Source organism: Geotrypetes seraphini, chromosome 3 (genome assembly GCF_902459505.1).
Source record: "Geotrypetes seraphini chromosome 3, aGeoSer1.1, whole genome shotgun sequence".
In the NCBI taxonomy this organism is placed as follows: domain Eukaryota; kingdom Metazoa; phylum Chordata; class Amphibia; order Gymnophiona; family Dermophiidae; genus Geotrypetes; species Geotrypetes seraphini.
The window spans coordinates 117,048,085-117,063,859 of NC_047086.1; the positions used below are offsets into that span (position 1 = coordinate 117,048,085).

General features: G+C 45.2%; 1 protein-coding gene across 1 annotated transcript in view; it reads right to left on the minus strand.

Moving 5' to 3' along the window:
• Nucleotides 1-4,337: 4,337 nt before the first annotated feature.
• LOC117356545 (cytochrome P450 2K1-like) overlaps nucleotides 4,338-15,775 on the minus strand; it is a 98,202-nt gene continuing 86,764 nt past the window's right edge. Inside the window, exon 9 of the mRNA XM_033935895.1 lies at nucleotides 4,338-5,300. Coding sequence (XP_033791786.1) covers nucleotides 5,119-5,300 — 182 coding nt within the window. The 3' untranslated portion in view covers nucleotides 4,338-5,118. The remainder of the gene's footprint in view (nucleotides 5,301-15,775) is intronic.

A 15,775-nucleotide genomic window follows, 5' to 3' on the forward strand; every position in this document is an offset into this window, starting at 1 on the left:
GGCCTTCCTTTTGGCTTTTATAGATAACAGCTTAAAGAAAAGTTTTACAAGATTATATATTTGTTTACAGCAATTTCTGAATATGCATAACACATTGTAATAGCCAGAAACTCCTTAGCTCAAGCTGATAATTTACAGAAATGCAACCCTTAGAGAAAGGATGCATTTTCTAACCAGCACCCTTCTTATAGCCTTAAAGAATGAATCATTGGCTCTTTTCTGACCAAAATTACCTCTGGAAAAAGCAGCTGACAGGTTTCACACAGACACAAAAACCCCACACACCAAGCCCCCCTTCTTGTCTTGCTGTGTTTACATTAAATGATTTCAAATACTTTACAGAAATTTCTTGCATCCCTTCTTTATTTTACTAGAATAACTACCTATGCTTAAATATTGTGAGGAAGAAAACCCCAAAATCATTCTTCCTAAAACCTAATACAGGATTATATTAAAATCAAAGAATTGCAATGCTCAAACTTGTGGGCATGTAGACCTTTCACATTCCACAGCTAGTTTCCATGGTACCCCTAAAGGTCAAATATGTCAAACTCCATGTCTGGAAAATCCAGTTCCTCAGGATTTCCCAAGTTTAAAATATAAAGTTTGCAAAATAGTTTTACTGTATGTTTAAACATACGTATACAAGCACACTGGAATCCCAACATTCACTCACACACCATACGTAATATCTATCACATATATGATAATTATTATCCAAGCTCCCTTTTTCTACCCAGTAATGATATGCTAGATCAGACATGGGCAACTCTAGTCCTCGAGGGCCAGAATCCAATTGGGTTTTCAGGATTTTCCCAAAGAATATGCATAAGATCTATTTGCATGCACTGCTTTCAATGCATATTCATTGGGGAAATCCTGAAAACCCGATTGGATTCTGGCCCTCGAGGACCGGAGTTGCCCATGTCTGTGCTAGATCATATTTCTTCTGCGTCATTCAGCTGGATGTAGGATGATAGACTAGTGATGAGTTGGGGTTGGGGAAGAAGAGAGATTAGTGGGACTTGCAGTGCTACCCCAAGCATTTCTTTTAGCCACAAGTCCTACCTTTGTGGCATCACCTGCTGTGCTCTTCATTTTAAAGACAGCCTGACCAGTTGTGTTGATAATCCACCTTGCTTTAATTTCCTTTATGTGGATTTGGTAATTAGTGGTGAGTTAAGCAGCCCCAATCATTTTGAAAAGTTGGCTCATATGCTTGTGGTGGAGTATATGAGCTACCAAAACCCACCCAAAACCTACTGGAGCATCAAGAGGAGAAGGTGTGGCTCACTGTTAGAACTGATGCCTTTGCACTCAGAGCTTACAAGATCAAAGCCCAGTGCTGCTCCTTGTGACCCTGGGCAAATCACTTAATCAACCAATGCCAACCACCTTGAATACCAAAGCCACAAAAAGGCAGTATACAAGTCCCCATTCCCAAAATAGGTGATACCTGCAGGCATAAGGGCTATTGTTATGGTCTATAGTTGGGTCCAGTAGGTTTTGGGTGGGTTTTAGAGGGCTCACCACACAATTTAAGGGGTTAGAGATGTGTACCTGGGACCTTTTATGTGAAGTTCACTGCAGTGCCCCATCAGCTGCCCCACTGTTATGTTGGGATGTGTTTGTTGCCAGTCTACTATAAATGCTGGCCCCTCCTACATCCCAATAACTTGTTATGTCTGTTTTTCTTTTGAATGTGTGGTTTTTTGGGGGGGTTATTTAATGGTTCAAAAGATCTGAAAAACGGCTATTTTCTAAAAAAAACAAGATAGTCATTTTGCAGTTTTGAAATGGACATGTTTGTACTGAATTTTTTTGCGTCTTCCACAAAGGCCCAGATTCTCTAAAAGTGCGTCCCGATTTTAAGCAGCTGTAGGCGTCCTACAGCTGTCTAATCAGCCAATCGGGATGCACGTTTTTTTTAAAAAAATGCTCTCCAGGCAGGCCTGAAGGCGCCTCCGGGAGCCTAGGGAGACCCGCAAGATGCCTAAGCTCATCTAAGGGCCTTAGGCGGGCCTTAGGCTGAACCTAGGCGGCCCTACGCGTCTCCCTAGTAGATGAGAAGCTTAAAAATGTAGGCCAGCAAAATGCTGGTCTACATTGTAAGTAAACGCGGCCGCTATACTTATCGCGGCAAGGGGTCTCTCTGCCGCTATAAGTATAGCGGGCTGTGGCCCCTGACCGATCACTGGCAGGAGGGTGCCCAAACCCTCCTGCCCGAAGACGCCCCCCTCCGACACTACCGACCGCCCCCCCCCCGACATTACCGATCCCCCCCCCGACAATATCGGTCGCTGGCAGGAGGGTGCCCAATCCCTCCTGCCCGAAGACGCACCCCCCCCGGCGCTAACAACCCCCGCTCCACCAAACCTGTTCTTACAGATGGGTCTTGCACGTCGAGCAAGCAGGCACGCCTCGTCGAAATGAGGCGGGCCCGCACCTTCCCGGCCCATCCCGCCGAAGCCTAAGGTCTGATTGGCCCAGGCTCTAGAAGCCTGGACCAATCAGGCCTTAGGAATAGCGGGTCCGCCCATCCCTACTAAGTCTAAGGTCTGATTGGCCAATCAGACCTTAGACTTAGTAGGGATGGGCAGACCCGCTATTCCTAAGGCCTGATTGGTCCAGGCTTCTAGAGCCTGGGCCAATCAGACCTAAGACTTAGTAGGGATGGGCGGACCCGCTATTCCTAAGGCCTGATTGGTCCAGGCTTCTAGAGCCTGGGCCAATCAGACCTTAGGCTTCGGCGGGATGGGCCGGGAAGAGGCGGGCCCGCCTCATTTCGACGAGGCGTGCCTGCTTGCTCGACGTGCAAGACCCATCTGTAAGAACAGGTTTGGTGGAGTGGGGGTTGTTAGCGCCGGGGGGGGGTGCGTCTTCGGGCAGGAGGGATTGGGCACCCTCCTGACAGCGACCGATATTGTCGGGGGGGGATCGGTAATGTCGGGGGGGGGCGGTCGGTAGTGTCGGGGGGGGTGCGTCTTCGGGCAGGAGGGTTTGGGCACCCTCCTGCCAGTGATCGGTCAGGGGCCACGGCCCGCTATACTTATAGCGGCAGAGAGATCCCTTGCCACGATAAGTGTAGCGGGCCGTGTCTAATCTAACCCGATTCTCTAACCCGCGTCTGTAACATGGACGCCGGTTACAGAATCGGGGTTTAGTTTAGGCCGATTCTGAATAGGACGCCTCTCCCGGGCGTCCTATACAGAATCAGGGCCTAGGTGTCTTGCGGGCCTCGCCTTCAATATAGGTGGCCTGCCTGGGGAGCATTTTTTAAAAAAAAACATGCATCCCGATTGGCTGATTAGACAGCTGTAGGACGCCTACAGCTGCCTAAAATCGGGACGCACTTTTAGAGAATCTGGGCCAAAATGTCCAAACTCGAATTTGGATGGCCCTCTTTGTGTGTTAATTTTATGCCTTCTTTGCTTTGTAATCCATTGTGAATTATTCTGAGATAAAGTGGAATAAAATGTGAAGTTAAATTAAACTAAGGGCTCCTCTGATGAAGGCGCGTTAGGGCCTTAACACGCGGAATAGTGCACGCTAAAATGCCGTGCGTGCTAGCCGCTACCGCCTCCTCTTGAGCAGGCGGTAGTTTTTCAGCTAGTGCGCACTATAGCGCGCTCCAATCTGGTATGTGCACTAAAAAAGCTAGCGCACCTTCGTAAAAGGAGCCCTAGATTGGATGATAAAGTTATATATTATTTTTCTGTATTGCATTCTATTCTTTGGATACATGTAATTTATATAATTTGTAATTGTGTAGATTCATTGTAAGTATATTTATTCTAACTCCTGGGCTGATTAGTGAGAATGTAAAACTACTACTACTAAAACTAATCATTTCTATAGCGTTACAGAGGGAATGATAAGACAGATATTGGCGCTTAGACATGGGTTGGAATCTGCAATTGAAAGCATCTTCAAAGAAGTGGGCTTTGAGTCTGGATTTGAATACTGCCAGAGATGGAGCTTGACATACCGAGCCAGGCAGTTTGTTCCAGGCATATGGTGCTTTTTTTTAAAAAAACAACTACTAGTCCCTTTTGAAATAATCGAGATAGGATGGCATCAAATCAGGAAATATTATATTATAATAAGTGTACCCTCAGTGTGATTATGAAAGTTAATGGGTCACAGGAAAAATAACCAGACTTCCAGACTCTTTTTCAAGCCGTGCTACACACCAACATAGGCGTACACTCTGTGTGATTTAAATTATATCAGTGCATAACACACAAAAAATGACTAAGTTCTGTGTAAACCATCTAATTATGTTGTGTTATTTTCTTTGTTGCCAACTTATCAAGACTAAATGCTCAAATCTGGTGCAGATTACGGTACTTATCTCAGGCGTTTCCCTGCTCACAGTTCACAAGGTTCCATTGATCGGCACATACATGTATTCATATTTTGGATGCTGGTGTCTTTTTACCCAGGTTACCAGGCTCTACCATACTCAGTTTCAGGTAAAATACCCTGCCTCAGGAGCCACATATGAAATTCCAGTGCCACAGTCTAATGAAAGTTCCAAAGGAGCATGCAGCCAAGAAGACAGTGCCACCAGTGAGTGCAGTGGTGCAGCAAAGTAGAAGGGACAGAGTCTGGAGTTGGCCATAGAGGGGAAGGGTACAGATAAGAGAGACATATCCGATGAGTGACGTGCCTGGGGGGAGGGGGGTAGTGTGGGAGAGACGAGAGAGAAGAGATATTGAGGAGCTGCGGAGTGAATACACTTGTAGGTCAGTAAGAGAAGTTTGAACTGTATACAGAAATGGATAGGAAGCCAAAAAAGTGGCTTGAGGAGAGGGGTAATGTGAAATAAATATGAACTAAGATAAAAATTTTATATTGGAGCAGCACATTAACTCATAAATTTAGTAAATTTTCATCCATAACAGACTGTGTGGAAAGGGGACCATCTTATCAATTTTCTACAAACTGTTCCTATGTGCAAAAATAAGCATAACCCAAAGCATTGGCAGATACAGGGTCCCTTTTACAAGCCACAGTATCAAGTCTGCTGTGGCAAATACACTGAAGCCCATTCAATTCAGTAGGTCCCCTTCTGTGAAAAAATTCACAGTGTAGTACATTGGATCCTATGTTTGTTCAGGAACGTGGTAAAGCACAGATCAGGTGGGGCACTGGAGGGTTTGTTATCCCAATGTCAGGCGTAAGGTCCACGTGGGTTACACCTGGGGGAAGCCGGATGGTGAACTTCTGCAGAAGACTGGTAAAGAACAGGAAAAGCTCCATTTTGGCAAGAGTCTCACCCAAACAGCTTCTCCGACCTGGAATAATATGTAACAAAAATGTTATGAATCAAATTACTACTGAAATATGATTGAAATATCTCAACTGGTTTATGAATTTTGTTCTATATGTAATGGAGCAGTATCTTGGGACTAACCTATGTTATATTTAACTTTCCAGTGCAATAGGTATGTCATTGTGGACAAGCGGGTAATTTCCTCATTCCCGCTAGCTCTACATAAGGAATCTACTCTGGATTGTTTCTGTAACCCTCTTACTTCACTGAGAAGTCTATTGCCACTTACAGTTCTTTTCCTTCTGTATGCTAGCCTGAAGAAGTGTTTCTGTTATGCTCTCCCTTTTTCTTTATTTTACTCTGTTTTTCAGTTAATTTTCAACAGTTTCAGTGCTCAGAGCTTAACAATTTTGAGGTCAGCTCTGCCTGCATGGCGAAGAAGCAGACTGAGGTCTGCAGCTGACAGGCCAGTCCCATGTGGTACCTGTTAGCCAACCTGCAGAAGTATTTTTGGAGTTTGGGGCGTCCCTGATTTCACTTCCTCACCTACTGCTTAGCAGAGGTTTGAGCGCTGTAGATACTCAATATACTTTATTGTACCAAAGAAAGGCTCCGACGATTGGAGACCTATTTTGTACCTTACTCAATGCAGCGCTCAGAGTTCTGCGCTTTCACACAGAGACAGTTTGTTCTATCATAGCAGTGTTGTCTCCGGGGGAGTTCCTGGCCTTTCTGGATCTGATGGAGGCCTACTTGCATATTCTCATTTCCCAAGTCCACAGGGAGTTTCTCAGGTTTCATGTCCTGGAAATTCATTATCAGTTCTCTGCTCTGTCTTTCAGCTTAGCTTCAGCTACTTGAACCTTCACCAAGTCATGGTGGTGGTGGCAGCCCACCTGCACAGGATGTAGCTGCAAGTTCATCTCTACCTGGACAACTGGCTGATCAGGGCCCCCTCGTTAGCTGAAGGTTGGTGTATAGTAGATCAAGTGATCAGAGTCCTGGAGGACCTGGGTTGGATGATGAATTATCACAAGAACCATTTAACACCAACTCAATCCCTGGAGTACCTTGTTTGACATGGTGGCCAGACGTGTCTATCTTCCAGTGGCATACAGACAGAAGCTTTGCTCACAGATAACATGTCTTCTAGCCAAATCAGCTCCATTGGCGTGAGACTATCTTCAAGTCCTGGGTTCTATGGTGGCTACAATAGATGTGGTTCCTTGGGTGAGGGCCCACATTTATTTATTTTGATTTTTATCCCTTTCTCCCAGAAGCTCGGAACGGGTTACAATTTGACATTCACAATCAATTTAAGAACAGATTAGTCATGACAACAATTAGGTTACATTTAGACAATTACAGATCTATTCTAGAACCCAGCCTGGTCATAGCAAAGAGTAATTGGAGAGTAAATTGAGAAAACTGGTCATGTGTCCTCGCCAATATGCTTTACTCTTGTGTTGGTCCCTACAAATGGACTCATTGCAGAAGTCTCTTCCCTGGATGCTAGAAGTTTGGACTAGTATGGATTGGTGGTTCCATTCTCAGTCCCTTGCTAAGGGTATGCCCCTTCAGATAACTTCATGGGTAGTTGTAATGACAGATGCCATTTTCTTTGGTTAGGGAGCACATTGCAATCATCAACCACTTCAAGGACATTGGTTGCCATCTCAGAGGAAGTAGTTAATCAGCAGGCTGTTACTGTGAGCCATTCGGCTGGCTCTGGTGAAATTGAGAAATTGTGAAATGGTGAACTAGTGAAATTGTGAGCCATTCAGTGGCTCTGGAGGGCCAAGCAGTCAGAGTCTTCTCCAACAATGCTTCAGTGGTGGCATATGTCAATCACCAGGATGGCACCAAGAGCCTTTATCTGGAAGCCCGCCTCCTTTTCCACTAGTGAAGCATCATTTGCAGGCACTATCGGCAGCATACATGGTGGGAGTGGACAATGTCCAAGTTGACTTCTTAGAACTTAGACCTGGGTGAGTAGACACTGTCAGTGACAGCATTTCAATCCATTGTTCGGCGCTGAGGTCAGCCTCATTTTGACCTCATGGCAATAGTAAAGAACAAAAAGATGGACAGGTTCTTCAGTCGAAAATACAATCATTGGTGTGTCCAAGAGCATGTGGAGAAGTTTTCAGCTCCAGTTTCTGTGGTGTTGGCTTTTCTCCATGCCAACCTTGACAAGGGACTAACCTTGGCTTCCCTTCTGGTCCATGTTGCTGGTTCTTGTTTCAGGGCTCAAGACCACAGACCTACACTGGTGTCTCATCCAGATATTTCCAGATCCACATCAGACCACCAATCAAACCACAGTTCCCTTCATGGGACCTTAACGTGATTCTATGGGTCTTACCAAAGCTTTGTTTGAGCTGCTGGAAGAGGAATCTTTACTGGATTTGATGCTAAAGCCAGTCTTTCTGGTAGCTATGACCTCAGCGAGATGAGTTTAGGAGCTCCAGGCTCTTTCTTGTAGAGAGCCTTTCATTAAAATCTACCAGGCTACAGATTCTAAGAAACAGGATCGTATGAGAAGAGTGCTTCTTTGATATCTAGAGGTCACCAATGAGTTTAGACTCTCTGACCATCTGTTTGTACTGACTCATTTGACTAAGCAAGGTGCACCCGCTTCCAATGCCATGATTTCCAGATGGATCCATAATTCATCAGCTTACACTGTCTGTGGGAAACAGTCACCTGTTTCTGTTAAGGTGCATTCAACCAGAAGTGTAGTTTCATCATGGGCAGAAACTAGGGCAGTCTCTCCAGCGGAGATTTGTAGAACTGCCACTTGGTCCACTTTATATACATTTAAAAAGTTGTACAGGGTGGACATGGCAGCAAAAGAAGACTCTGCCTTTGGCTCCTCAATATTAAGGGCCAGCGCAGTCAGCCCACCCCAGATGTCTGAGACTGCTTTTGTATGTCCCACTTGTCCAGAATAACACACCTATTGCACTAGAAAAAGAGATTATGTTCTTACTTGGATAATATCTTTTCCAGTAGATAGGTGTGTCATTCTGAACCCCTGCCCTGTCCTTCCTGCACCTACTTACTGTCTCTATTTGTTCTTCTTCAAGTATGCATCTTGGGTGCCAGTCAGCCCTTTGGGCCATGAAGTGTTGTATACAGTATAGGCTATTTACGGCATCTACAAGGGCTCCTTTGATGCTTCTGTTGGATTTGGTTAATCGCCACTTGTTCATTTGTTATTTGTTAGAGTAGAACATTTATATGCTTGGGAAGTATTCCCATTTTCATTACTTCACCTGTTCTTAGAAGAGCTCTTGAATGCTTTGAAACTAACTGTAGGTGGCAATAGACCTCTCAGAGAAAACAAAGGATTACATAAAAAATCCAGGTGGATTCCTTCTGCAGAGCTAGCAGGAATGGGGAAATTACCCGCTTGCTAACAAGATAAAGACAAGAGAGATGTCGTAATCAACCAATGAATAAACTTTATTGTAAAATAGTTCCAAGGATCCAGGTTTTGGCATCAACAGATGCCTTCATCAGGGGACACTAAAACATAAATATAAATACGTATGTATACATCAAACATTAATAATACAAATGCTTAAAAACAAAATTAAAACAAATCATTTTTGTTGCCCTTCTCTGTACCTTTTCTAATTCTGCTATATCTTTTTGAAGATATGGCGACCAGAACTGTACATAGCATTCAAAGTGTGGCCGTACCATAGAGCGATACAAGGGCATTATAACATTTTCATCTTTGTTTTCCATTCCTTTCCTGTTTATTCCTAGCATTCTATTTGCTAGATCCTTTTCCTGAGCAGTGACTCCTAACACAGAACCTAGCATTACATAGCTATAGTTTGGGTTTCTCTTTCCCAATTTGTATTATCATAATAGGTCAGCATTATTTCTTGGTCAGAAACTGTGGATATTTCCTGATTTTTATAAATCTACACATGATAGAATAAATACATTTTTACTCACAGCCCAGGAAGCTCACTCTCTGAGAATGCAAATATTTGTAAAATTTATCTGTAAATGTATAGTGACTTGCGAGTCTCTTAAGTACATATTTTTGAACCTTCACAATTTCAAAGTTTTCTGGAAATTATAAAGAGATCTACCTTAACTGGGGGAGGGGGAGGGTATGGAGGTGTCTTGAGATATATAATTGAATTGATTGCAGATGCAATAGGGCTCTTATGTAGTAAGTGAAGGTATAGACTTCTTTCTTAAATGGTGTATTGAAAGTTTGTGTGGGTTGTTTGGGTTGTTTTTTTGTTTTTTTTTAAATAAATACCGGTACCTTCTCAATTTCCTTTCCTGGATTCCTCCTAATATTGTTCTATAAAGAGTAGTGAGGAAAGATAAGAATTGTTTAGTTTTTCCTTTTAAAAAAAAAAAAAAAATTTTCATTGTAATTGTATTGGATAGATTCATTATCTCGGTTTCTACTTAAATTATTTTGAGCTGATGTATTACATATAAATATTAAATAAATATTAAATGTAAAAAATAACAATAAAAGAAAATATTTTGAAGAAATTGCAAGAAATTTCTCCACAAGAAGCGGTAGGGCCTGACCAGTACACACAGAAGAAACCATCTTCACTATTGAAGAACTTGTACCAAGTCAAGAGGATGAACTTAAAACTCACAAGTCCATTCATCAAATTAGTCGAACTGACATTTCTTAGTCAATGATATTTTGAATTATCCATAGCATTCTTGACCTACAGTGTCTTAAGTGGAGGCAAGTCCAACAGCTGAGAACAATTGCACTGCTCGTATGACACAGTCCAAGCAATTTCTTTGTAAGTCTCCCCCACATGCTTTTGATTTCATTTGGTTTACAGATGAGAAAATTTTCATGGTTGAGCCAACTATGAACATCCAAAATGACCAACTTTACGTACAGCCTACAGTGAAAAAGTGTGATATCGCAGCCAATCATCTTCTGCTTATTCACTCAACATTCAGCAAGTTGGTTATGGTCTCTGTTGGAGTAACTAAAATAAGATACTCAGAACTATTTTTCACCGACTCCAGTGCAAACATTAATGGGGAATACTACCATGAAGTTTCACTATCATAGCTATTACTACTGGCCATTTGGAGTAGCGCTGACAAAGTTTAGGTATTTCAGCAAAACAATGCTCATCGTGCTTGTGAAACCATTAAGCTGCTACAGAGAATGACTGCATTTTATTGCAGTATTTGTGGCCTCCTAAGAGTTCAGATCTGAACCCTGCTGATTACAGGATTTGGGATCTTATGCAGCAGCATCTTTATGAAAGGTTGATTCTTGACCCTGACAACCTCAAGCAGAACCTGACTGAGGTTTGAGCCAACTTGAGTCAGAGTGTTATTGATGCTGCGGTTGATCAGTGGATAAAATGACTCTATGCATGTGTGCCAATGGAGGCTATGATGATACAATCCGAATTCTATTGAAATTGGTCAAGTTTTGTCAGCTATTCAAAAAACAAGTCTTGTATTGTTTTTGTTTTTGGAACATAGTAGAGAAGTGCCCCCTTGATGTGCGGTGAGATTTGCCTCTCCAAATAATGTAGAACTAAATAATACTAAATCCCACTCCTAAATTGAGGGGGGTCTCTTAATTTATAACATCAGACATAGTAATTTACTATCTCACTTGAGGAGCAGAATTGATACAATATGCTAAAACTATGCTTTGGAGAATTTACTGTGCGTATGGCTTCAGTTTCTGGGGCTTTTACCCCTATATCTACATGAGTGAGACAGTAAATTACTGTGCCTGATATTACAAATTAAGGGACCCTCAATTTAGGAGTGGAATTTAATATTATTTAGTTCTATAAACCTTTGCATATGCCATATTTACAGTTTTATGTTAAATCTGTTAAAATGAAGAAATAAGAAGTAATTATGTATTAAAATGAACAGAACAATTCACTAATATTAAACCTTGGCACAAGCCTCTCTCTGTATAAACATGTGCAATAAATCAGATTGCAAAATCATATTGCTAATGCTATTGCTATACGAGGTAACCTGTAAATGAACTACTTGCAAGCAATTGCTGATAAATATTATCATCAATTTGAATCCAATGCTTCCTAGTAAAAATAGAAAAAAAAGCAGGCTCTATTCTGTAGGTCAAACTATAGTAATGAATTGTGCTGGTCAGGCTAAAGCAGAACATTAAGGATATGCTCAGGCCCAGTAAGAGAAAGTACTGATTTTACTGTGGTGGCTGTTGCTACCTAATGGATGGTGCTTGGGTATATCTTAAAAAAGGTATCTCCTATAGCCCTCAGGTCAGAAAGGGCCCAGCAGCTTCTTGGCCACACATTTTGGCTAAAGGGGAACAGTAGAAATGAAATGGAGAAAAATAAGGGTAAACAGTGAATAAATTAAAAAGTGCATGTGAAGTCCAATTTTAAATGGAAATCAGAATTGAGATGTATATAATTAGTTCAATTTTTTTCAAGCAAAAAAATGTTCCAGTAAATACCAGTATAACTCAAATGGTAGCATAACTTCACCACCATTAGAATACCCTTATGCATTCAACACTTTTAGCCAGGTTTCAAGGATCCTCAGCGGCACCACTTGGAGCTCAATAACTGAGTGGTCTTATGAGCTGGCGGTTTACTATGGGGGGGGGGGGGGGGTATTCCTTGATAAAGCTATTTACAGCGAAACATGTCGGTATGACATTCCCCTTGCCAGAGACAACACGAAAAAGCTAAGTCACAGCTTTTAAATACTGATTAAAAATACAAAAATTCTAAAAAATGCAAGAGTGAAGAATAGTACTTGAGTATTAAATATAATAACAGGACCCGATGACGAGTAGACACATAAAGCTTGGAGCAATGAAATGTTATTGAGCTCCAAGTGGTGCCGCTGAGGATCCTTGAAACCTGGCTAAAAGTGTTGAATGCATAAGGGTATTCTAATGGTGGTGAAGTTATGCTACCATTTGAGTTATAGTGTTGATTGAGGACCCTTGTGGAACATATAGATTGTGTTATTGCAAAATTTACCAGTAAATACCAGGCCATTCTTCAGGTGTGTGGTGATCACTGAGGGACCCACCCCACAGTAGCCAGACCCCTGCAACTAGCCAAAGAATCCATGAAAAGGCATCTCTGAGAGTGCTGAACCTGACCTTTTTTTTATATTAATACCTGGGAACTACGGGCCATTTTTATCAAGCAATAGAAAAGGTGCCTGTATTCAGTAAATCACTACCAGAATAAAGAAGATGGTGAAGTGAGATTAAATGGAACCTTCCACAAATATAGATCAATCCACTTATGAGTGGACTCTATAGGAAAGGAAGCAGCACATACATATATGATGTTAAAATTAAAAAGGTTAATATCTTGATTCTTAACCCTTATTGACACCTCTGGCTAGTAATTCTGCATAATAAAGATAAATGACAAAACTTAGGGCCTATTCTACTAAACTGCGCTAGGGGTTTTAACGCGGGGAGCCGCGCTGCTCCCGATGCTCATAAGAATTCTATGAGCATTGGGAACAGCGTGGGCCATTCAGTGCGGCTCCCTGCGCTATAACGGCTAACGTGGTTTAGTAGAAGTGGGGTTACTGTGACAATGCTTTATTAAAATTCAACTACTGTATAAAGTAAATTAGCAACAGTAAGATTTTTGCACAACATCAAGGAGGAGGTGGCAATAAGGATTAAGGATCAAGATATTAACCCTTTAAATTTTAATATATATGTATGTGCTACCCCCCTTGCCTATATCAATACCCACTCAAAAAAAGGACCGGTGTATATAATTCTGGTAGAGGTATAGAAAACGATTTGTCCTTGTAGAGCCTTTTGGAAAGTATCTACAGGAGTACCAATGTATTTGTGCACATGTACAGCAGGAGTAGCTACTTTTCAAAGATAAATATTGAAAAATTGAACCATCAATTTACATGTGTAAGTTACATAAACACAGTGTCGCTTCACAACTTACCGTATTTTCACGTAGATAATGCGCACCCGTGTAAAACGCGCACACAGGTATAGCACGCGAAAAACACAAATTTATGTACAGAAATTTTTATATACCGCGCACACTTGTATACCGCGCATGCTGCCCGACTCTCCTTTCGCCCGCCCCGACTCTCCTCTGGCCAACCCGACTCTCCTTTCGCCCGCCCCGACTCTCCTCTGGCCAACCCGACTCTCCTTTCGCCCGCCCCGACTCTCCTCTCCCCCTTGAAGTCCTGTCCCCACCCTGAAAGCCTGATGCCACCCCGAACGTCAGATTCACCCCCCCCGCAGGACCGCTCGCACCCCCACCCCGAAGGACCGCTTGCACGCACCCGCACCCCCATCCCGAAGGACCGCTCGCACGCACTCCCACCCGCACCTCCACCCTGAAGGACCGATCGCACCCCCACAGCCTCCCGACCCCCCCATCATGTAGAAGCTCCTACCGGTGTCCTGCTGCTTCCTCTTGGCGGTCCCGACTCCCCGACACGATCGGGGCAAGAGGGAGCTCAAGCCCTCTTGCCCCAGCCAACCACGGCACCCCCGACACGATCGGGGCAAGAGGGAGCTCAAGCCCTCTTGCCCCAGCCAACCGCGGCACCCCCGACACGATCGGGGCAAGAGGGAGCTCAAGCCCTCTTGCCCCCCCGACTCCCCAACTCCCCGACAATATCGGGCCAGGAGGGAGCCCAAGTCCTCCTGGCCCTGGCGACCCCCCTCCGCTAGTTGTTCGGGTCAGGAGGGAGCCCAAACCCTCCTGGCCACGGCGACCCCTACCCCCACCCCGCACTACATTACGGGCAGGAGGGATCCCAGGCCCTCCTGCCCTCGACGCAAAACCCCCTCCCCCCAATGACCGCTCCTCCAAGAACCTCCGACCACCCCCCCCAGCTGAACCGCGACCCCCCTGGCTGACTCCCACGACACCCCCACTCCCTTCCCCGTACCTTTGTGTAGTTGGCCGGACAGACGGGAGCCAAACCCACCTGTCCGGCAGGCAGCCAACGACGGAATGAGGCCGGATTGGCCCATCCGTCCCAAAGCTCCGCCTACTGGTGGGGCCTAAGGCGCCTGGGCCAATCAGAATAGGTCTGGGAGCCTTAGGTCCCTCATGGGGGCAAGGCCTTGGGCACATGGTCGGGTTGGGCCCATGTGCCTCAGGCCCCGCCCCCAGGTGGGCCCAACCTGACCATGTGCCCAAGGCCCCGCCCCCAGGAGGGACCTAAGGCTCCCGGGCCTATTCTGAAAAGCCCAGGCGCCTTAGACCCCACCAGTAGGCGGAGCTTTGGGACGGATGGGCCAATCCGGCCTCATTCCGTCGTTGGCTGCCTGCCGGACAGGCGGGTTTGGCTCCCGTCTGTCCGGCCAACTAAACAAAGGTATGGGGAAGGGGGTGGGGGTGTCGTGGGAGTCGGCCAGGGGGGGTCACTGGTCAGCTGGGGGAGGCGGTCGGAGGTTCTTGGGGGGGCGGTCATTGGGGGAGGGGGGTTTGCGTCGAGGGCAGGAGGGCTGGGATCCCTCCTGCCCGTAATGTAGTGCGGGGTGGGGGTAGGGGGTCGCCATGGCCAGGAGGGTTTGGGCTCTCTCCTGGCCTGAACAACTAGCGGGGGAGGGATCGCAAGGGCCAGGAGGACTTGGGCTCCCTCCTGGCCCGATATTGTCGGGGAGTTGGGGAGTCGGCGGGGCAAGAGGGCTTGGGCTCCCTTTTGCCCCGATTGTGTCGGGGAGTTGGGGGGGCAAGAGGGCTTGAGCTCCCTCTTGCCTCGATCATGTCGGGGGTGCCGCGGTTGGCTGGGGCAAGAGGGCTTGAGCTCCCTCTTGCCCCGATCGTGTCGGGTGTCGGGACCGCCAAGAGGAAGCAGCAGGACACCGGTAGGAGCTTCTACATGATGGGGGGGGGTCGTTAGGCTGTGGGGGTGCGAGCGGTCCTTCAGGATGGGGGTGCGGGTGTGGGTGGGAGTGCGTGCGAGCGGTCCTTTGGGGTGGGGGTGCGGGTGCGTGGGAGCGGTCCTTCGTTGTGTGGTGGTGCGAGCGGTCCTGCGGGGGGGTGTATCGGACGTCGGGGGGGGGGGGAACTATGCAAAAAAATTTTGTACAACGCGCTCACGCGTATAACGTGCAAGGGTATGCGCGGTACCTAAAAACCACGTATAACGCGCGCGTTATATGCGAGAAAATACGGTATATGTGTAGGTTACATGTTTAGACCTGCCATTTTGCAAACTAAATACATAAATCCTACTAATTAACAACAAAGCTCACAATACGTATTAATTTTCATTTTGGAAGAAGAAATAAGCTATAGGGAACTAAGAGCATAAAAACATAAGAATAGCCTTATTGGGTCAGACCAAAAGTCCATCAAGCCCAGAAGCCCGTTCTCATGGCCAATCCAGGTCACTAGTACCTGGCCAATACCCAACGAGTAGCAACATTCCATGCTACCGATCCAGGGCAAGCAGTGGCTTTCTCAATAACAGACTATGGACTTTTCCTCCAGTAAA